Source organism: Vipera berus (assembly GCF_964194415.1).
Source record: "Vipera berus genome assembly, chromosome: 1".
Taxonomy (NCBI): Eukaryota; Metazoa; Chordata; class Lepidosauria; order Squamata; family Viperidae; genus Vipera; species Vipera berus.
The window spans coordinates 276,608,573-276,633,661 of NC_138202.1; the positions used below are offsets into that span (position 1 = coordinate 276,608,573).

Here is a 25,089-nt window from a genome sequence, read left to right on the forward strand (position 1 = left end):
GATCACCAGGAATATTTTTCTCATTATAACAGATTCCTGTAGCGCCAACTGTGCCGGCTGTTAATTTAGTTCCACCTGCATTTACAATGTCTGTCCCTCCACCTGGTTACAGTGCAATTCCTCCGCCTCCATTCTTGAGAGCAAGCTTTAATCCTTCACAACCACCTCCTGGTAAAGTTATCTTTCCATTCTGTGACATAAACATCAAAGTGTATTGGCATTGTTATTTGTTTATTTCTCTTTAAGTTTACATTTGCTGAGAATTTTGCATAATTAGCCAGAAAAGCTTTGGTTCCCTCTTTGCAAAGCAGGGCCCAAAATTGTGAACAAGGACTTGGCTTCAAGTGGTTTAAGGAGTCCTTCAACTTTATGAATCTATGACTACTTATTTTCAAAATATTAATTTAATCTGTAGTCATCTATTTGCACAGTGAAGTGGCAGTAAATCTTGTTTAATTCAGTAAATATCTGTATGTGTGCATTTTTTTTTAATTGAAAAGTTTTATCATACATTTTATCTTTGACAGTCCCCCCTACCCCTCCCCTGTCCCTCCCTCCTTACCCCTCCCCCCCTCCCCACCCCCCACCCCCGACTTCCCAGAGCTAAGTACAAGGTATAAAAAAACAAAGAAAGAATCATAAACAACCATATGCTAACAACCATAGACTCTAAAATCTATCACTCTCTAGCTCACATAGGATAACTACAAACACTATTAATATAGAATATATAAAAAAAACAGAAAAAAAAAGAAAGGAAGACTTATTCAAATACTACATGAAACTTCTTAGTCCCATATTTGTTCTGGATATACTCAATCCATTCCTCTTAACAGTTTAATAGCCTCCTTAGACTTCACAACCTCTAAATTCAAAATCAAAGCCTTTTCTTTTTCCTTTATTTCATTCTCCAATTCTTCCCTCCTAGCTTCCACAGCACATCTATGTTTATTGTTCATATATATCAACACCCCTCTCAAATAGGCCTTGCTAGCATCCCAAACCATATCCATAGAGGTGCCCTTATTCATATAAATTTCAAAAAAAACAACAAACCCATTTAATGCATTTAATTACAACACTTTATTGAATTAGATAATGTATGCTTGAACATATTTATAATTCAGTTAAGAATTTAGCTCTTGTTATTTTTCATAAACTTTAATAAATTTGTTTATTAATATTTATTCTTTGTTTCTTCCAGGTTACATGCCTCCACCTGTTCCGCCACCTGTTCCACCACCAGTAGTCCCAACATGTAAGCTGTTTTTAATTTTTTTTTCATAGGATTCCAATAAAACTGTCACAGTTGGGAAAAAAACTTTGGTGGAATTGGATTTATTTTTATAAATTGATTGGTGTCAGAAATTTCTCCTTAGTTCTAAGTTGCTTCTCTCTTATTTGTGGTTACTTGTTTATAAATTAAGTAGAAAAATGTAGATTAACATACTGGTGTTTTGTTTTAGAAAGACTTGTATAGATTTGCACAAGCATTAATATACATGTGTATTGTTTTACAGCTCTTGTACAGCCATCACTGACTATTGCTCAAGAATCAATGAAAGATTTTAGCAGCCTTGTTCTACCAGGTGGTACTGTTTCTAGTAGTCTTACGACACCAACATTATCTGCCGGAAGTGTCTTTTCTTCTCTTTCAAATAACAGTTCAGAATTAGATGAAAAAGGATCTCTTTGTGCTGATCTTCAAACCTCTTCTACCGAAAACAGAACTGGTAAGTAACATTATAAAACCTTTTGGGAGAACTGTATGGGTGTTTGCATCTGCATGTACATGACAAATGCATGTGTACATACATACACATATATGCTTGGAATAGGAATGTCATAACTTTCAAGACTTCATATGTGTATCAGATACCACTTTTGGGAGAGCAATAAGCTTATTTGTTCCTAAGAGCTAAATAAAGACAGACAGACAGACATTTATACTAGAAGGATAGATAATAGGATCAGAATAATTAGAGGAGTTTATTAGGCCAGTTGCAATATAATTTTTGTTTTTTCCAACAGTAGTCTGTTTTTAATAAGATTTGTTATTCACTCATCATTATATTGCCACAATACTTTTTGTTTATTTAATCTGAATTGTATTAATATTAATACCATATAAATAATTTAAAACCTTTTTAACATAATTTTTATAGTTTCTATTCACTCAAATATACAGGAAAATGAAATGCTAAATCTTAGTGCTATTTTTTTTAACTTTTCTCTAACTTTCTAAATAAAGTACTTTAAAGGCTTACAATTTTTCTAAACATTTATTTTATAAGCCAGGACTTTTCAACCAGTGGTACAGGTACCACCTGTGGTACATTGGCACCTGGCAGGTGGTATGTGGCCATCCTAGAAAAGTAGCGGGAAAGGGGAATGAGCTGAACCGCTGGCAGCACCGCACAAACCTCAGTGAGAGATAGCTGGAGCTGCAGGGCTGTCAGGGCTCAGCGAAAGCACCAGGATCAGCGCTTCTTCGGGGCTGTCGGCTCAGTGGAAGCGCCAGGATCAGCTCTTCTTTGGGGCTGTCAGGGCTCAGCGGAAGCGTCAGGATCAGCAACTGATTCATATTTATGATGGTCACAGTGTCCCAGGGTCATGTGAAGTGACCAAAACCTGCTGCAACCACCCAGCAGAGGGAGGGGAATAAAAACCAAACACTCCCAACCCCACCCCCACTGCCAATCTTCAACACAAATGTTCACAACAATGACAACCTCGGACAGGAGGAAGAGCGCCGCCGGGCAGCAGGCAGGTGTCTTGGGCGGCACTTTTTTCAGTGCCATGGTAACCAAGCAGTCACTAAGCAAACTGTTGTAAGTTGAGGACTACCTGTACTTCATCACTTTTCCTTTTTTTTTTTTTTTGGTCATCAAGTTTTTGACACCTTGCTAGGTGACTGGTGGTACTCGGATGTTGCCATATCCTAAAAGTGGGTGAAAAGGTTGAAAAGCCCTGTTATAAGCTATTCTTCAGTAAGAGATATTGTTTACTTTTCCTTAAATAGATATTGTTGCAGATTATAATCAAAAGCCAGCCTGTAGATGTTGAATTTAATTTAATCTGACTCTATAATTAAACTTATTAAAAGTATTAGGTATGGTTGTTTGTTTGCTGATTTGAGTTTTTGTATTTCAGTTCAAGATGATGTTTCAAGCAGTTCTGGACTTACCGAGGGAGTACAGCCACCTGGTATCACAACCAGTTCTGGGCATGTAGGGGGAATCCAGCCACCACATGTCTCAAGTAGTGCTGGACTTGTGCAGCCAGTCAGTGTCTCAAGCAGCTCTGGACTTTTGACAAGAGTTCAACCACCCACTGCTTCAAGTAGCTCTGGTCTTATAACAGGTGTTCAGGCTCCAAGTGTCTCAAGTAGCTCTGGGCTTTTGTCAGGACTTCAGCCGATAAATGTTTCAAGCAGCTCCAGCCTTTTAATGGGAATCCAACCACCCATGGTCTCAAATAATACTGGACGTTTGTCAGGAATGCAGCCACCCATTGTATCAAGTAGTTCTGGGCTTTTGACAGCACTCCAGCCACCCATTGTATCAAGCAATTCTGCAATTTTAGGATTGCCACCACCAATCGTTTCAAGTAGTTCTGGACTGTTAGGATTACCACCGCCAAATATTTCAGGTGGTTCTGGACTATTAGGACTACAACCACCCACTGGAATTCAAAATTTGCCCCATTTAACTATTGCTAGTCAACGGTTGCCTGGAATTCCTCTAGTAGAAATCCGATCAGGATTAATACCACAACCACCTGGTCCTAGATTTCCACTACTGCAACCTGGGATGCCACCACAACGTACAGTTCCTCCTCCAGCTATACTTGATCCATCCCTTCCTCCACCTAGAGTTCCTTTCCTTCCAGGAGATATTTTTACTCAAACAGAGAGGCCATTTGCAACTTCTGGTAGGCACAATATGGATATTTCTAACCCAGATAAAAGATTGCCGGTTGGGGAAGATAGCATTCAACAAGAAGGAGATAGAGACTATCGCTTTCCTCCAGTGGAAAGTAGAGATCGAACATCTTCAATAGATATAAGGGATTCTGTTGGAAGGCCACCACTAGATCCAAGAGAAGCTCTAGGTCGACCTCCTATGGATGGAAGAGAACACCTTCTCAGACCACATATAGATTTACGGGAGAACTTTGGCAGGCCAGGTATTGATAATCTAAGGAGAGAGCATTTTGCTTTCAACTCAGAAAAACACTGGGGTCAAAGAGGAGATTATGATGAAAGAGAACATCAGACCTTTCCTGGATATGGTGGTCTCAAAGGGTTCCAGGAAGCTCGAGACAGATATCGGCAAACAAACTACAGATTTGAAATTCGAAGCGGTCCTACCTGGAACAGAGGACTTGAACAAGATGCTCACAGAGACTTTGATGACCGTCGTAGACCATGGGAAAGGCAAAGGGACAGGGATGATAGAGATTTTAATTTTGGTAGAGAAATGAATGGAAACAGATTTGGGAGAGAGAGAACACAGAACAACTGGATACCCCCTCCGCACCCAAGAGCGTTTGAATATTTTGAAGGTGGTGCTTCTCAACAAAAAGTTGATAGTGTTCCCCAAGTCAATGGTGAAAACACAGAGACAGAGAATCAGCCCTCTGCTGTGCAAGTGCAGGATGAATTGGAACTTTATGAAAAGTTGGCGACTTCAAATGAGACAGAAAAAGAGAAGAGTGACACAGAAGCTGAATTAGAAACTGAACCAGTGGTAGAAAGCACAGAAACTGAGGGGACATAATCATCACTCAGTAGGTAAAAAAAAAAGATACCTTTTGTAAAGTTGTCATCTCTCTCTGTAATAGATGAATGGCTGACTGGACCTTAGTTCATTTTTTTTTCCTTCTTCTTCCAGAATTAAGTTAATCTAATATTCATGTTCATCTTTCGCTTAAATAGTTGTACAACTGACCTGTATAGAATGTTGCTTTTAATTTGAACGTGGTAGGTAAAGTTGGTCTTTCTTTTCTTTTTTTTTTCTTTTTTTCTTTTCTTTTTTTCCCCCCCTGGCAAAACACAAAAACTCCCCCCCCCCGCTTGCTTTTACTTCAGAAGGATAAATTACAGCTTGTCAAACAAAGGAAAAGACTTCCTATGGAAGAACTTGATTTATTTTTTTTTTAGATGCTATTAGGTTGGCCATAGAAATTGTTATACTTGAAAACAGGCGCTGGTATATCTTATCCAGATTTCTAGGCTGGTGGAAATTTTTAAAACATAGGCAGAGCTGTGATACTAAATGTTCCCTCAGTTTGGCCCAGAAAAGGAGCATAAAATAACACAGAGATGGTGTATTTTTGAAATTTCTGCATTTTAGTCTCTGTTTCTCAAACAAGTGTCCGTGATCTGTCCTCCTCGTACTGCAATGAGTTTAAAAAATAACATACGTTTTAAATGTTTTTTTAGATGCCAATAAAGCATTACTTGTTTGATAAGCATTCTAGGTATTGTATTTTTTATATACAATCTATAACATTCTGGTTGAATTGTGCTTTACTAATTGTTGCAAAAGTTTTATAATGCTCTTGTAAAACTAGTGCAACAATTATATATATATATATATATATATATATATATATATATATGCTACAAAAGCATATGCCTTTCTACTAAAAATCATGGAATCACATTAGTTTGTGTATAATACATGTATGTAAATATTTGTGTAAAACTGTATGTAGATACCACTGTTTCTGTGTGTGATAGTGCATGCGCACGCACTCACAGAATAATGTAGACAGTTAAATAAAATGAATTAGGTTATATGCAATTTCATATTTAATCTTTAGGTAGAAAGAAAATTGTAGATGCTGATGTGACAGGCTAAACAAATTAATACTTGCTCTTCTAAATTCTTATGACTTCAGAAGGTGGACTGGCATGCTCTGAAGGCTGAAGAGTAAGATTTAAGGATGCTTTTTAAGTGTGGCAATATATGGTGCAAAAATGAAGCAAATGTTTGAATTGTCATTTTTGTAATGCTTCTGGTGTTTTGGGTAGAAAGTGATATATAAAAATACTTTGTTGATGATTTGCTTGCTGTGAATATTCAGTTCATAGTTGTTATCTAAAACATGTTGAGCCACTTTAAGAACAAAACACTCTTGCTTATCTCAAATAACTGACCACATAAGGTTTAGGTTTGAAGATTCTTTAGGCTGCAATCGTATATGCATTTAACTTGGATTAAGTTTCATTGGTATCAATATTGAAAACTGGCATCTATATATTTGGAATTTTTTTAACTCTGGGCTAGCTAGCTTCCATAATTTGAAATGGCCTCATAAAAATATTTCTGCCCAAACTAAAAATATGTTTTTAGGATCCACTCTCTAACAAGTTAATGGAATGTAACCATTTATCCTTTTTTTCTTTTAAAAAAGCCTTCAAAATCTAAGAATATGATAGTTCTAGAATTTATATTGTGCTAAATTAATATTTTATGTAGAAAATGACATTCTTTTAATTCAAGAAAAGTTTGAATTTTCAATAATGTGAATTAGTCAAGTTCCACAAAATTATGCTTTTATAATAATATGAAATATATGAAAGTTACAAAAATTTCATTAATGTTATGAAGTCAATACACTTTTATTGCAAATAAAGTTTGAGAATTACAAATTTACAATTTGGAAATTCACAGTTGCACTACCACTTTTGCTTTTGGTGAACTTAAGTCTTAAATTACAAAATGCATAATTGTTGCATACTGTATTGGCAGTCTGCCTGTCAGGATGGATTCACTTTCATTGAATTACTGTTGCCAAATATAACAGCATTAAGAATTAAGATGCTGTTGCTTAAAATCAGTATAATTTAGCTACAATGCCCTAGTTTTGTATTTGCTTACTGCAACAGTGGAATATAATTGCATTTCTTACTTTGGGACAGTAGTTCTTATAAGATACCTGTATTTGATTGCATTCTTGATTTTTACAAGTGGCCAGAAATTTTGGATGTGTTATGCAGGTTTAAGTTTAAATCTTGGAACAGCACTAGCTACATATCACTATCCTATAAAAAGATACCTTGGAACTATGTAAAAGCTGTATCTTAAAATTTTAAATAGCATAAAAGTATGCCATACTTTGTTATCTTTGGACATAGCATCTATGACTAAGACAGGCTTGGGATATCTCAGATCTACTAGTTGAGGAAAAGTAAGAAGAGACAAAGCTGCCTCTTAGATAGAAGGGATCTCCAGATAAGGTAGTTATGTTCTGTTGGTAGAAAGTTACTGCTAGTGGTATTCCAAATTATGATAGTAAATATATCACTTACATGAATCAGTGTCATTTTGAGAACTGAGAACTACTGAATTTGTAGCTGTTCCATTTTTCAGCTGAGAAATTGTAATTTACCTCTATCCACCAACATATTGAAAACATAGGATCAGCCGTGAATCTTGCTTGATATGACTGGTTTTCTTATGAGGCTAAAGTTGATAACTTAATGAATGAAATTAATAGCCTAATCACTAATTATTACAATAGCAATCTAAGACATGGTCTAGAAATTATTTGAGAGTATACTGTTCTTGCCCTATATTTTTCTCCTCTTGTTCCCATATATGTAATAAACATTTGTATTATAGAGAAAAACTGTCCTTTTTCAACAAGGAAACGGCTAATTGTTATAAACAGTTTCAATTCTATTTTTCACTGGCATATTGGTTTGATATGTAACTTTTAAATGTGTTTTGATATGCTTATTATAGAAAATAAAGTAAAATCTCAAATAAATGAAGTAACCAAAATAGAAATATAATTAACAACATAATTATTATACTCTAATTCAAAAGATTGACGGTCCTAAAAGCTTCATTAAGCATCATGTTAAATTAATCTCTTCAAAAGAAAATTAAAGCATAACCAGAAATTTGCACTATAATTGACACCGTACAGAATATGACATTCCCAGAATGTAAACTCTTATTATTTAAAAAGAGACTGCTCCCATATACGTATTTTAATGCAAATAATCCATGTATCTGATTCCCATATTCCTATTTCCAGTGGTGCTCATGAAATTATAATATATCAGGAATGATTTCCCATAGATTCTGTATTTCATGCAAAACATTAAATGCCAGTAGTAGTTACCTGCCTTTATTTTAAAAAATATGTATATTTCCAAAATACATTTTTTATTCTAGGACATTTCAAAAATCACAAGTGTGACCACGAATTAATACTAAAATTATAAGTGATTTTAAGACTTTATACTGTTTACTGAATAATAAGTCTGCGCCACTTCTTTCTTGATGATTTTTTGTTGGTTTTCTAGTATGAAAAGATGGCTATTTGCTAATAGTGTGGTCCAATGCATGTTTGCTCAAACCTACTCCATTGAGTTGAGTTGAATTTGCATAGGATTGCAGCCTTGAAATGCAATGTAAATTGAGCCATGAAGTTTTTCTTGTTTGGTTTTTAATTAATTTTGCTTATGAAATGCCCTGATATGTTTTTGCGAATACTTAAAGCTGATTACAGTACCTATAAAAATGAACATGGCTGGAAATCATACTTTTAGTGTGTTATACTATATGTGCATAGTTTCTCACATGAAGAATTTACGAGCTTGACAGTTCCTAACATTCCATCCCTAATTTCTGAAAGAATGTTTCTTTTTGAGAATTATTTTGCTTCTTTCCTTCTATATTATTAGATGTGATTCCTTCCTTTGATATTTGAATAACCATCATCTTTCTATAAAATCTAAGAATATACAAAAACAAAGTTTACTTCAAAATGTATATTTAACAGATTTAATACCAAAAAAGATAATAACACTATATTTCATTTGACACTAGTGTTCTGACATTTCCTCTTAATTAACCATTGCAATAGGATAACTGTCATCCAGTTTTACAGTCCCAGTGGAAAAAACTGAAAAATCAGAATAGTGCAATATGAATTTTGTCATATTAGCACTATTTTATTTTATTTTTATTTATTTATTTTAATTCCATTTATATCCCGCCCTTCTCCGAAGACTCAGGGCGGCTTACAAGCTTAGCAGTAGCCTTCATTCTATGTATATGCCTGCTTATTAGGGCTTTCACACACACACCAAGCGGCATTATTACAAAGTCAGCTTAATTGCCCCCAACAATCTGGGTCCTCATTTTACCTACCTCGGAAGGATGGAAGGCTGAGTCAACCTTGAGCCTGGTGGGATGCGAACCTGCACTAATTGCAGGCAGCTGGTGTTATTTAAGGAGGCATTAGCCCACTGCTCCACCAAGGCTCTACACATTACGTAGAATCTATTTTCAAATGCTTTTTTTTCTTGGGACAATACAAGTCTCCAATCCTTAAAGTGTGAGTATGGAATATTCCTTTAGTGTGCCTGAATAAGTACTGTAACTCATAGTTCCAGAACTTCAGTGACAAGGATGTCTGTATATATAGTGCATTCAGAAAGTATTCAGACTATCTTCACTTTTGTCAATTTTTTTGTGCTGTTGTTGACATTCATTTTTTTCTCATTAATCTATACTCAGTACCCCATAATGACAAAGTGAAAACAGAATTTTAGAAATGTCTGTAAATTTATTAAAAAGAAAAAACTGAAATATCACATTGGCATAAGTATTCAGACCTTTCACTTAGTACTTTGTAATTACAGGACTTAGTACTTTGTAATTACAGCAATTACAGTTTCGAGTCTTTGTGGATATGATGCAACAAGCTTTGCACATCTGAATTGGGGATTTTCTGTCATTCTTCCTTGCAAATCCTCTCAACCTCAGTCAGGTTGGATGGTGACTATTGGTGGACAGCCATTTTCAGGTCCCTCCAGAAACGTTCAATATGGTTCAAGTCAGGGCTCTGGCTGGGCCACTCTAGACATTCACAGAGTTGTCCTAAGCCACTTCTGCATTGTCTTGTCTGTGTGCTTAGGATCGTTGTGAAGTTGAAAAGTGAACCTTCGGCCCAGTCTGAGGTCCTACGTGCTGTGGCACAGGTTATCCCTGTACTTCATTCCATTCAGATTTCCCTCAACCCTGACCAGTCTCCCAGTCCCTGCTGCTGAAAAACACCCCCACAAGCACGATGCTGCCACCACCATGCTTCACTGTTGGGATGATATTGGATAGGTGGTGAGTGGTGCCTTTTTTCCCTCCAGACATAACATTTAGAATTGAGCCAAAACAGTTTGACCTTGGTTTCATCAGACCAGAGAATCTTGTTCCTCACAGTCTGAGAATCCTTCAGGTGCTTTTTTGCAAACACCAAGTGGGTTTTCATGTGTTTTGCACTGAGGAGAGGCTTCCATCTAGCCACTCTGCCATAAAGCCCAACTGGTGAAGAGCTGCAGTGATGGTTGTCCTTCTGAAACTCTGTCCCATCTCCACACAAGATCTCTGGAGCTCAGTCAGTGACCATCAGGTTCTTGGTCACCTGTTCTTACTAAGGTCCTTCTCCCCCGATTGCTCAGTTTGACAGTGCAGCCAGCTCTTGGAAGATCCTGGTTGTGCCAAACTTCTTCCATTTGAGAATTATGGCGGCCACTATGCTGTTAGGAATCTACAAGGCAACTGCAATTTTATTGTAGCCTTCCCTAGACCTGGGCCTTGCAATAATCCTGCTTCTGAGCTTTGCAGGCAGTTCCTTTGACCTCATGGCTTTTCTGCTATAGTATGCGTTGTCAGGTGTGAATTCTTCTATAGAGAGGTATGTGCCTTTCCAAATGATGTCCAATCAATTTAATTTACCGCAGGTGGACTCCAATCAAGATGTAGAAACATGTCAGCAACAATCAAGAAAAATGGGAGGCACCGGAGCTAAATTTCAAGTGGTGTCGCAAAGGGTCTGGATACTTATGCCAATGTGATATCTCAGTTTTTTCTTTTCAATAAATTTACGGACATGTCTGTAAATGTCTGTTTTCACTTTGGCATTATGGGGGTACTGAGTGTAAATACATTAGAAAAAATGAATTTAAACAACTAATCAGACCGCAGCATAACAAAATTGAGAATAGTGAAGGGGGTCTGAATACTTTTTGAATGCACTGCATAATGATTCTTTTGCTATCTTCGGTACAGGAATAGCAAAGTAATTTTAGTATGGCTGTAGAGGCAAATATATGGCACAAGATTGATTATAGGAGCATGAGCGCAATATGCTTTGGTATTGTACTTTATGATCCATGATAGCTAAATATTAATTTAAAGTTCTAAACTCATGGGAAATACCAAGTTGCTTATCTTTGTACTAATTGAACTTGCTGAAGCATCTTGTGATCAGGCACTACCTTTATCCTGCAAGTAAAAGATCTTTTATTTATTATTTCAATTTTATATTGTTGCTCATTTCAAATGATTCTGGATGGCTCACAGCAATTAAAACTATATATTTAAAAATACAAGAACCATAATAGAAATGATTTAGATATCCATATAACAAAACAGTATCCGAGGTATCTGAAGATTCACCAATAATAGTGTTACCTTGAGGTAAGATGGGCCCCCTGATATTTTTGGAAATAAATAAATAATAGCACAACTACTGCGCAGCCTCTGCCGCACACCCAGATCCCCAAGTATAAGCAAAATCATGTCCCTAAGGCTTTGTGAAAAACCAGTAGGCTTTCATTCAATAGCCTATTTATTCAATAGCCATTCTGATCTCTGGGAAATGATTTCCAGAGAGCAAGTGCCACGACAGAAAAAGGTTTTCTTCCTGAATCTAACCAGATGACATTCCGTAACAAAAGGGAACCAAAGCATGCTTGTCCTGCCAGATCTAATGGGATAGATAGATGAAATAGGGGAGAGGCATTCCCTCAAATAACCCCACAAAAATAAAAAGGAGGAACAGTCGCAAACAGCATCTAAATTTTGATTGTGAAACTATATTATTGCCCATGCTAAATTACCATATAGATGCTTAAAGTCAAATCACCATAGAAAGAAGGCACCATCAGGTTGCTCATTTATAATGTAATACATATCAAGATGTACACTTTCAAGAGAAAGATAAGATAATCTTTACCTGTCATTTTTTTTACTGTGGGCACAATGGTGCCCAGAAAGAGAAGCAAGAGAAGAATCTTATTTTCTATGGCATTAATAGCTTTCCTAATACTGGATAAAACCATAGCATTCCTTTAAATGGTTTGAAATAAGGCAAATCGAATTGTTTTGATTCCTTACTACTAAGGCTTATGAGTCTTGCTTTAACAGTAACAGTAAACCTGGGACAGCTGCCTGCACATTTGCCACCAATAGGGTTTCCTGAAAATAAGTATTTTTATTTATTTTTTTATAATTCACACTATAAAGATAATTCTGGCTGTCCACAATAATAATATTTTTGACAATATTTTAATCCCTTGATAGGGGAGCAGTTCTTTTTGGTGCTTTTTTGAGAAAGAGAGCAGCCACAGCATTATTAACAGCTTGGAATGCAGCTTATGTACTGTGATACTATCAACAATACTATTAATGTAAAAGTATTCAGTATTGCATCTAAAATTATACTGAGGGAAGTTCATTTAGGTTGCACTTCTGTATCACTTATTTAGGAGCAAATCTTGTTAAATTCTTTGGGGTAAACATGTAGGTTTATTCTGTTGTTGCCGCTTTCAGGTTCTTAGATGAAATAAAGCCAAGAATTTTAAAATCTTATCTATTCGCTGATGTTGGAGTTATGACACATGTACGCATTACATTTTAAATGGGCTACTTATTCTTTATTACATATTCACTACTGTTAAAGGAACATAAAGTAATTTTAAAACTACACAAGTAAAATAATTTTATCATTTTTCTTAGGCAAACAGACATCACTTAGTTTTGTAACATTTCTTCTGTTAGCTGCTTCTGATCTAGCTTACATGGACATTGGAAACTATATCTTTGTTGTATTTTAGTTCAGCTTGTGTGAAATATATATCATTCCTTTTAAATGAATAATTTTCAAACATTGGTGTACAATTTCTTATATAACGTTCAACAAGAGACATGAATTACAAATATCATTATGGTATATGTAACAGTTCATAGATTTAAGAGTCAAATACAGAGAAGAATACACTCATTTATTCTGCATCAGACGTAAGTAACCTTGGAGTAATACAACTGAGACTGAATCTGTCCCAAAATTTAAAAGAAAATATTCCCAACGAAGTTTACTCAAGAAAGTTCAGGGCTGCATTCTATAAGAAAATTCACAAAGTCAGAGGAAGATTAGTCTGATAGAACAGATCTGTAGAAAGGTGGGCAAAGACTTTGAAAATGGGATGATTAAGAAAGAATAAGTAGCAAAAAGGACTTTCCCAAGTCTGAATTGGAAAGACCATATTTTTTAACTTACATGAATAAATAAGGAAGACTAAAATAAACTAAACATATGACATTAGAAATTTAGAATTGCCTTTTGCTTAGACAAAGCCTAACAGACCCAGTTCTTTCCCAGTCATTTGGGTTCACAGATGAAAGGAACTTTGGCAATAAATATAAATTGTATTGCTTAACCTTAGAGAAGGCATGTCAAACTGCCGGCCCACAGGCCAGATGCATCATGCTGAAACCACGCCCACCCCATTGCTGGCAATGGGGAAAAAGTCCCAATACATCACACGACATCACGGGATGTCGCGATCTTGACATGCCTGCCCTAGAGAGTAAGCTGGATCCAGAAGATTTAAATACTTAGCCAATTCTTGCAGAAATATTTTGACTTCTTTCTGTCCCCTAGATCAGGCATGTCAAACTCGCGATGTCACTTTTTCCCCATTGCCGGCAATGGGGTGGGCGCGGTTTTGTGATAACATGTCTGGCCCGTGGGCTGGCATTTTGACATGCCTGCCCTAGATCATTCTATTAACTTTAAGTTAATACCTAGGCAGTTAGATTTATGCCTACTATGGTTTTTATTGCTGATAATTCCAGTGAAGACTCCACAAAATTTCCTGATTCAGTGCCTGCTGGTCATGATATTTCTTACTTGATTCCACCACACATGTCCACATATTTGTAGAATTTCCTCAACTACTCTTAGGAACACAGTGTTAAAATAATAACTTATAATTATAATGACTGGTAGTGATTTTGTAAATGCTGATGGTGGTCAATATCTGGAGCAACACTTAAATACTGTTGACATTGACAAAATTGCAAAAAGCCATTTAACTTGGAACAGTTTACATCCTGTAATGATACCTCTAACATCAAATAACATCTGCCTAACTTAGGTCCTTGGGAAGACTCAATAGACAGATTAAAAATTGCCAAATCCAGCCTAAACATCTGGCTGACTGTATCCAATCATAGTAATACTTTAATATCATTAAACAAAAACTTCTGTCTATTCTAGCTAGGTCCTTGGAAAGGACTCAGAAGCTGGATGAAAATGTCAAATCCAATCTAAACATTGTGTAACCAACCATAATAATAATAATTTTTAAAACTTGTATTTTTCCTGACTCCCAATGACTGAGCATCTTACAGCAATCAAAGTAATTATATAAAGGTAAAGGTTCCCCCGCACATGCGTGCTAGTCGTTTCCGACTCTAGGGGCCGGTGCTCATCTCCGTTTCAAAGCCGAAGAGCCAGCGCTTGTCCAAGGACGTCTCCGTGGTCATGTGGCCGGCATGACTAGACGCCAAAGGCGCACGGAACGCTGTTACCTTCCCACCGTGGTGGTCCCTATTTTTCTACTTGCATTTTTACGTGCTTTCGAACTGCTAGGTTGGCAGAAGCTGGGACGAGTAACAGGCGCTCACTCTGTTACGCGGCACTCGGGATTCGACCCGCCAAACTGCCGACCATCTGATCGACAAGCTCAGCGTCCTAACCCACTGAGCCACCGCGTCCCTTAAATGCGTGCTAGTCGGAAACGACTAGCACGCATGTGCGGGGGAACCTTTACCTTTAAGTAATTATAATAACCCATAAAAGATGGCTTGCATTTCAGATCAGAACGAATGAAGCAAAGGGTCTCACTCTCCCTTGCTAAAGGTTTTTTATGAGGAGCCAGGTCTTCACAGCCCTTCTAAATAACAACAGATTCCAGATCTCATGTATGTGTGGGGGGGACCTCATTCCAGAGGGGAGGAGTTATTACAGAGAAAGCACACTTCAAAGTCCTGATAGTGATATTGTTTAGTCAGGGGAATCTGGAGCACACTAACACTGCAAGATCAACTTGGCCAGGCAAATATAGGAGACAGATAGTCCTTTGAGCAATCAGCCCCTATGCCATATAGGACTTTATAGATAACAGCCAGCACATTTAATTGCACATGGAATCAAACTGGAAAGCAGTGCAGCTCATGCAACAAAAATGTAATGTGCATACCATAGCACACCCATCTGCTTGTGCTGCTGCATCCCCTATCAATTGAATTTTCTGGGTGGTCTTCAACAGCAGCCCCAACTACAGTGTGTCAAGGTTGAGTATGAATGACTGAAGACCTCTCCCCAATTTGATGATGTAACTTGGGGGTCCCCAACCCCCGGTTCGCAGCCTATTACTGGGTCGTGGCCTATTCGCAACTGGGCCATGGGCTGACACACACTTCAACGTAGCCCAACTCGTGTGAGTAGTGGGCTGGCACATGTGTGCAGCTTGTGCAAGCAGACAGCCGATGAGCATGCTGAACTTGCGGATGCGTGCGCAGCTTCCAAGCCAGGCCACCAAGCCACAAAGGTTGGGGATGCTGGTGCAACTGGTACAGCAGATAAAGTTGTCATGGTTCCGACAGAGACAAAGCAGAACTCTGAGGCTTGGAAATTCCTCAAAGAATATGTTTATTAGTTACAAAGTATTGGCACATCAAAAGTGAAACCAAGTCTAAAGACACAAATCCCCAATACAAAGTTAAGAAATCCCACCTCTAAAGCTATGCAAGCAACTACGTTCCCCAATACATCTTGGAGGGCTTTTCACGAAATGCCCAGCCAGCAGTCTCAGGAACAGCCAATGACCTTGGTTCCCAAGGGACAAAAGATTATTTTGACTAGCAAAGCACCTGGCAATCCCCCCTCTCCCCTTTGTATGTGTCAACCGAAAATGAATAGGGAAAATGGCCAAAGCCATGCTCATTTTCAAAGTTGACAGTTGTACAGAGAGCCCCACATTGCGCACCAACCTTGGAAGGGAAGTGCTACCCCATCAGATCCCAACCTTTGTGGTTTGGCGGCCTGGGTGGGGGAGAGGGGAACCAGGCCACCTGAGCGGTGGGCCAGCTCTTGCATGCGACATAGCTTGATTCACGCAAACAGCAGGGCAGCACTCGTGCATGCACGTACAGGTCAACTACAAGTAGATCTGCCTATGAATCCGTTTGTGTGTTAGCTTGCTGTTTGTGTGAGTCAAGCTGCACACATACACCAGCCGAATGCTCACATGGGGAACTGCACGTGTGTGTATGTGTGCTGGCCCACGGCCCAGTTGCAAATAGTGGGCCACAGGTTAGGGACCCCTGTGCTATCACATCCAAGACCAAAAGTGGAATATCCCAAATTCTGGGCAGTGCAAACTTTCACAGTCATTTGATCTTGATAGGATTGAGTCAGAGGTAGTTCCTCCTCATCCAAATCTGCACAGCTTCCAGGAACCTGAACAGAACATTTACAACCTCACTTGGCTGGTCCAGAATTGATACAATTGGGTTTCATAAGGTTACTGATCCCAGATAAGTGATGACTACACCCAGTGGTTTCATATAGTTGTTGAAAAACAGGGAGACAGAATAGTACCCTGCAGCTTACCAAATAGGTTGTGGTCTCTTATGATTGTAATCTGTCCAGAGTTACCTTGAGGTAAAATGGGCAGCCAATAAATTTTACAAATATATAAATAAATCTCTTCACCTAATCAACCCAAGAGAAAAGAAGAGAACCACAGTAAAATGGTATGCCCAATCCCGAACCCATGGCATTAGGATGCTGTGGCTGATGATATCAAAATTGTTGAGAGATCAGGGTGCACAAGAATGGCATCCTCAATCCCACTACAAATTATCAACAATTATAACTAAGTCTGTGTTGGTACAAAATCCTGGCCTGAAACCCCATCAAAACATGTCTAGATAATAACATGTCTAGACTTATTAGCTGCAGACCAAACATCTTCTCACCAACCTTCCCCAAACACAGAATGTGGAGTACTTGCTGGTAGTTGTCAAAAACGGTTGGATCCAAAGATGGCCTCTTGAGGAAGGAGCACATTTTTTTTTCTTTCAAGGCAGACACTAGCACGTTCTCCTTTAGAGAAGCTGATACTAAGCCTGGATCTAACTGCAGATCATTTTCCTGGATGCTTTTATGATATAGGAGGGGCCCAGATTCAGTAAAGAGGTGGCTAAACTGACAGCAAGAGAATCCTGTTCACTTCCTTGGGAGTAACCAGCTCAACTCATTCCAAATTACCTCCCTCCCAAACCATGTCCCCGGAATCAGAGTGCCCTATTGACTCCAGGTTGGAGCAAATCAGAGAGACTTTATCCACCAGTAGCCCAACAGATGTTCCAAGGAGCTCACTCTACCAAATAGGGACCATTTTCTTTAATAGTTAAATAATAATAATTAAAAAACTGAGCAATTTTGTTACATTGCTGTGAGGAAAACATGGTCAGTTATGGCAACTGACTTGTCAAAACTGTGGAGAAAAAAACCATGTGACCATTGAAGATATAATATAGAATATTGATGGAGACAAGGCTGTCAGTATGATAGGTTGTTCTTGGATTCTTTGACTAAACCCACAAAACAAACTAACCAGAATTTTGGTTTGGTTTTGGTCCGTGGTTCTCATAACATAACACCAATTTACAGTCATATAAAGCAGTTATCTTCAAGAAGACCTGAATTGCTGACAGTTGATATAAACATACCCACTGTTGTAGCCATTACCTTCTCTCAGGAAGTTTTTTTCAGCTGCTCCGTGTAGTTTAGAGTCCTGGATTTTCCAAATGTTTACATTCAAATACAAACGAGGCCTATCTCTTCTGAGGAAAAATGACAAACAGTAGCATGCATTTTAGTAAGCGTGAATGTGGCTGTGCATAAAAAAGTAGATTTGTTCCTGATTTCAATCTAGAAGTATAAAAAAGCCTTACAAATGCTTTTTAGAGAATTTAGAGAATACTAAAGATAGGAAGGCTGTATTAATGTTGAGAAGTACACATTTTGATTTTTAAAAAAGTATACAGTTTGGAAAACATGAGAGACTAATGCCAGGTATATATGCAAGTGTCTAAATACCTTTCCTAACTGAACCTTTAAAAAGTAATGTGGAACTAATAGTAAATTTGGACTTTTTATTACTTTATTGTTATTCTCTGCAGTCCATGTAAATCTTCCTTAAGATTTGACTTAAGGAATTATCTTCACTTTATGTTCATAGTTGTTTCTTTCATTCTTCATTTCCTTGTTTTCCACATCGTAATAGTTTTTCTTCCTTACCCAATGATCTTGGTTTCAACTTCTTGAAAAGTAAACTCAGTTGCTTGGGATTTTGTGGCATCAGAGTTTACAGAAGCTTAAAGATATAAAATGCATTCACAAGCCTAAAGCCTAAATTTTTATCTTTTTCCCAAAGGCATGATCTAAACATAAATAATTTCTGCACACACCCTACAAAGCTTGAAGCCTTTAAAAAAACTTTTCATAATGCATAAATTAGAAAACTATCAAACCCTCTGTAGTTCTTTAAAGCATTTAAGTGTCAGACTACCTGAATTTGAATAGAAATGGTGTGGTTATTTATACCATATAGATGGTCATAGTTTCCTCTGCTTATTTTATTTTAAGAAAGCCTAAATTTTCATTGTATGCTCACTGTAAATGGAATGATCCCATTCGAAGCTTCAGTTAAACTGGAATACTGTAATCAACTTTGTAATTATTCTGACTTGTTATCAGGCAAAGAATATGGGAGAGAAATGCCATTTTTCCTTTCTGAAGCCTCTCATTTGGGGGGGGGGATTTTAACTTCACAATTAGCACCTCACTTCAGTCCCTTTTCTCAGCATATTAGAAGCTGAGCCAGTTAATTATTTATCTTCCGAATCCCCAATTGGTTCCTCTTTAAAAAGTAACCCATTTTTGGTAGGTCAAGGAAGTATAAATCCTTGCCAGGCCATTTTTTAAAATTTTAATGGTCTTTTAATTTGAAAACTGATATGTTTCTACATAGCTTATAAATGCTACATTATTTTCAAGCAATACCAGTACACATTTTTCATATTCACGCAACCAAATATTTTGCTCTCACTGTCTGCCTGACCTTGTTCCTTTGGATATTATTTTTCTCCCACCTAGCTAAAATACTACACAAAGAAATCAATAAAAATATGCAGGGTTGGGTTGTTTTTTTACTGTTGCAATGATAGTGCATGTATAAGTTCCCTATGCTACAAATGAAGGATAGCAGCAAACTTTGTTTTGTAGTGCTAAGTGCTTACTCATCAGTGAATGTTTTTAAGCTCTACTTCTCAGCTTTCAGTAGGTTGTGGAAACCCGTTTCCATCTTTCTTTCTGAATACTTCACATATGTATGTACAGTATATATCCAAGAATGCTGAAGGCATTGTTTTATTTTGGATAGCTATGGTTTGTTTTTAAGTTGACAGATACTTGACCACCCAAGTATTTATCTCAGTTTTGAAGGAAACCATATATATCTGTTTAATGCTTATATTTTTATTCATTTTTATCAGCAAAAGGTATCTACTAATCTTCCCACAGACTTTATAGCAGTGTTTACATAACATAACATTAACATCCTAAAGAAACGGCACTAGAAAATTGTTATTATGCTTTGAATTGAAAGTACGAGCTCCATCCCTTCACAATACACAGCTTTGGACTTATCTCCAAGGTATCAATGAATGCTTGCTTCTGTACTTAAGTAGGCTTAGAAAACTGCCATATGTTTAACCAAATATTGTTTCATCTTCTAGACCATTGTCGTACATGTCATTACTGAAGCTTACCTGAAGGAACAGCTCTTTTTGTAAATGCTTTCCACAGCACTGAAAAAGCATTTTCAGTGCCAGTAAGCAGAATCAGAAATATACAAACATATTATTTATTTGTATCCCGCCTTTATGATATTTACAAATAACTCAAGGCACCGAATATATCCAACACACAATATATCCCTACAACAACAGCCCTGTGAGGTGGGTTGGGCCAAGACAAGACAAGAGTGACTGGCTCAAGGTTATACAGCTGGCTTTCATGGCTAAGGTGGAAATGAAACTCATGGTTTTCCAGTTTCTAAGTTGATTGTTATAACCAGGTCCCAATAATATTTTTACGAGGAAAAAACTGATCAAAAGAATGTGAAGCAACCAGCATTTGGTTAAAAAAAGGGGGATTTAATTCTGTTTTGTTCTTTTTGAAATATTTGCCCTTTCATTACTTTGAACAAAACTCTGTATTATAATCCATCCAAGTTTGCATTAAACTGTCTTCTCTTACACATTAGGAGAAATATTTTCTAACATGGCCTCAAGCGATCTCTCGGAAGCAATTTCACAGTGCTAAATTGCATTGGAAATATAGTGACTGTAAAGTTTACCAATGAGCATCTCATGTTTACGTTAAATATTCTCTGTCTGGTGAACTAGATTTTACCTTGTCATAATAAATGAGAAAACAGGAAAGAATTTTTTTAAAAAAAATTATAGCCAAAAGGAGAAAAAGAATTTTAGAAAAATATGTCATGGGATATATATATATGGGATATATATATATATATATATATATATATATATATATATATATATATATATATATATATATATATATATATATATATATATATATATATATATATATATATATATATATAGAGAGAGAGAGAGAGAGAGAGAGAGAGGAGAGATACACACACATACACACACACATATATACATATATAAGGTAAAGGTAAAGGTTCCCCCGCACATGCGTGCTAGTCGTTTCCGACTCTAGGGGCCGGTGCTCATCTCCGTTTCAAAGCCGAAGAGCCAGCGCTTGTCCGAGGACGTCTCCGTGGTCATGTGGCCGGCATGACTAGACGCCAAAGGCGCACGGAACGCTGTTACCTTCCCACCGTAGTGGTCCCTATTTTTCTACTTGCATTTTTACATGCTTTCGAACTGCTAGGTTGGCAGAAGCTGGGACGAGTAACAGGCGCTCACTCTGTTACGCGGCACTCGGGATTCGACCCGCCAAACTGCCGACCTTCCGATCGACAAGCTCAGCGTCCTAACCCACTGAGCCACCGCGTCCCTTTTATATACATATATATATACATACATTATATATATATACATACATTATATATATATCTCAGATAAAGGGTATGACTAACTGATGAGAACATAAATGAGTTCGAAATGATCATCTTAGCCTCCCAAATTCTTTATTAGCAATTTGAATAATTTGCACAAATAATGAGCTGTCATAAGTTGACTAGTTCCTGTGGATAAGCCCTGAGCCGGGCCAAAACAGGAATGAAAGAGTTAATTAGCAAGGTCCATTCAAAAAGCCTTGACAAATACTTAAACATACATTTGCCTTGCCTTCCAGCTAATATAAGAGAGAAAGAACCCCGTGGCTCAGGAGGTTAAAACACTCCCTGATATACAATCAGCCCGGGTTCGAATCTCAGATAAAGGGTATGACTAACTGATGAGAACATAAATGAGTTCGAAATGATCATCTTAGCCTCCCAAATTCTTTATTAGCAATTTGAATAATTTGCACAAATAATGAGCTGTCATAAGTTGACTAGTTCCTGTGGATAAGCCCTGAGCCGGGCCAAAACAGGAATGAAAGAGTTAATTAGCAAGGTCCATTCAAAAAGCCTTGACAAATACTTAAACATATATATATATATATATATATATATATATATATACACATACACATACATACACATACACACACATACAACTTTAATTAAAATATAATTAAAATATTTATCACTTGCAAGAAGATCTTGATCTTCTTAGGTGCTTCATGATGGGGAATGAATGCATTCTCTTAAACTAAATGTATCTTTCCTGTGATTAAAAAGAAGCAATAGCTGTACAAAGCCAAAACCAGGTGTGACTGCCTTAAGGAGTTTCAAAAAGGTGTTCTCATCTTACCGTCCCTAGTGACTGAGGTACTGTGTAGTACCTCACATAAGCAACTCTTAATATTAACCAGTCTGATGACCTAAAATGTAGTGCTATGTTATGTAATAGATAACATTTCTAGTTTTAAAAAAGCATCAGAATTTATAATAAATATTTATTTGCTCCGTTCTTAATCATGCAGTGATTTTCCTACATTCGTACCACCTCATGTAGATAAACATCTGATTGCAGATAGATCACAGGTTTTTCAAATTACCCTTTGTAGCACCTTATAGACTGAAGTTGTCTTGTTAATTGCTATTCAGGTCTCATATGTTAAATAGCCTTTGATAAACATGATGAAGTTTATTACAGTAATTCTTTATTGCCCAATCCATAAAAAATTGTAAAATTTCTAATAGTTCACATCTAGATATAGGGTAGGATTTTTATTTACTATGTGTTGTGGTCAATTAATCTCCTAAAACAGAACACACTGGTAGAACCAAAGGCTGTGGTTGCTGCCAAAGTGCAACAAACAACAAAAATGAAAGCTTTTATTTTTCCTCCCCAAATTGTATAGATGAAAGCACAACTGCAATTGCTTCCACTTGAATGACAAGGTTTTTCTGCGTCTTGCCTGCTGCTGTTACTTAGACCCAGAAAGACCAATTGAGAAAGGAGATCAGTGACAGCTGGAGATTTTCCCTTGTGCAAATGAGAACACTTTCTACTCATACAAGGGATTTTTCTTCTGTATGTTTTTTTTCTTCATTTTTTTTCTTATTCTATGTGCTGATTTTTCTGTTTGAATAAACACTCGAGGTGTTGATGGAGATTCTCAATCATCCAGGTCATGGTTGTCCCAAAAGGCAACTGGACTTTCTTGTTCCAGTTCAAGAAAGCCCAGTTGGCTTTTGAAAAGTACCTTTGGGAAACACTCAAGGCATTTACATTTTGAAACAATACAGGTACACGCAAAAGCAAACTACAGAAAATATGTAGAAATGTAAATGAAAACATGAATAATATAATTTTCACTACCAAAGGCCAAGCAAAAGAAAGACCTATTTACAGACTTCCTAAAGGCAATTCATCTCCAAGAGAATACAGTTAGTAAACTGGGAGCAACACAGCAAAATTTTGTCTCCCATCTGTTCAATAGACAAACCTCTGAAAGTGGGGACACTTTCAGAAGGGCCTTTTGTACGGATCTTAAAGTATATGAAGGCAATTTACTTCACATAGTCTTGGTCTAACTGTTTGAAGTATTTTTTAAAAGTGTAGTTTCTTAACACACCTCTGTGTACCATTATCTGCTGTTCCCTACATCAGGGGTCCTCAACCTTGGCAAGTTTAAGACTTGTGGACTTCAACTCCCAGAATTCCTCAGCCAGCAAAGGTGGGAGTTGAAGTCCACAAGTCTTAAAGTTGTCAAGGTTGAGGACCCCTGCCCTACATTATGTATATTTTCAAATGATTCTGGAAAAAGTAGGCTTTGGGGACACTTGGAAATTTTACTTTGCTGGATTGATATGAAGTCCTTAATTTCTTGAATGATCATGACGTTAGCCATGGAGCGTGGATGTTCCTCATCTCTTAAATCTTCGGTCTATACCTGTCAATTTTGGCCAGTAGCCTTGCCCTTTACAATCACTAGCTATATTTCTAGTGAAATCACTTCTAATAAAACTGTCTTTACAAATAACTGAAGTTGTTGTTTCTTATTGTGCCTCTCTGCATGCAAATTAGCTGATGCAGTCAGCCAACTGACTACCACTTCACAAGATTGGCATTTTTTTCCCTTCCATTCATAAACATAATAAAAATACTTCTAATGTATTTTTAAGCCTGCACATAGCTAGGGCCCAATGATTGACAGCAACATTCTGTACATGCATTAGAAGTTTCCTGGTTCTGAAATGCCATTCCTGAAATAAAGGGGATTCTTTCCTGCCATATATAATAGCAACAATGGTTCACTGTAAGAAAGAAAATACATATTGACCAATTCAGATTCTGACCTAGAGCATAGAAACATAGGAAGTAACTTTAGAGTGGCTGGATTAACACATTACAGTAACACATTACAGTAAGCCATTCTGTTATTCGATTTTGGATTAGTGTATGAAATGAACTACCCATATATATTAACTCAATCAATTGTGACTTATCTAATAAACCACTGTTGTGCTTATATGTGAATCGAGTATTCTTTATGCTCATTGGCATGAGCTTATCACGAACTTCAGTCAGAAGCTTTTTCAAAATCTGCCAGGAGCTGAGTCTGAGAACTTTCTCATAATTCATTGGTTTTACAGCTCTTCTCTGCTATTTCAGCTGACTCCAATATTCTTGATCTAGAATTACCTGATCTGTTGTTGACAATGAATTCAATGCATTCATATATATTGGATCAGCAACATTGTGAGTGACACATGGTGAGTGACACAGCAGGCTTATCAAAATGAAGACACATGGGCAGCGACATCACATAAATGACATCCTTATGTACTTGCGTCTAAATCTTTAATGCAAATATCTAAGTTGTGGCATACCCATGACATCAAACGTCATTCTCCCCATGTAGCTGTCCAAACTCATTGTAGGTTCTACTATGCAATCTTCAGTGATTGCACAATTGCAAAACATAGAGAGAAAAAATTATTTTTAGATAGGTGAAATCCTATGAAATCTTCCTCGAGAATTCCAAAAATTGAAAATGCGAATGTGTTTCTCAAATCTCATGAAATCTCATATAACACGACTTTAAGGAGTTGGTTATCTTGAAATATTTCCCCCTATTTTTCTTTAAAAGATACACATCTTTTAAGTATAATGTGAGGTGCAGCATTGATGATCCCTGATAAAGATATTTTTGCATTAGGTGATTGTGCTGAGTCTAGCTAAGGTGGATTTAATACCTTTTTACATTGAAATATTCATTATTTCTCCTAACTTCAGCTGTCAATCATTT

General features: G+C 37.1%; 1 protein-coding gene across 5 annotated transcripts in view; it reads left to right on the forward strand.

The window, feature by feature from the left end:
• SCAF8 (SR-related CTD associated factor 8) overlaps positions 1-25,089 on the forward strand; it is an 88,508-nt gene that overhangs the window by 41,589 nt on the left and 21,830 nt on the right. For 3 of the 5 annotated variants that reach the window (XM_081312648.1, XM_081312644.1, XM_081312647.1), the window contains 4 exons: positions 33-171; positions 1,205-1,258; positions 1,521-1,733; positions 3,154-8,548. In XM_081312648.1, coding sequence (XP_081168774.1) covers positions 33-171; positions 1,205-1,258; positions 1,521-1,733; positions 3,154-4,781 — 2,034 coding nt within the window. In that variant the 3' untranslated portion in view covers positions 4,782-8,548. Of the gene's footprint in view, positions 1-32; positions 172-1,204; positions 1,259-1,520; positions 1,734-3,153; positions 8,549-22,695; positions 24,304-25,089 lie in introns of those variants that run through there. The other 2 variants (XM_081312646.1, XM_081312645.1) reach the window with 2 other exon arrangements.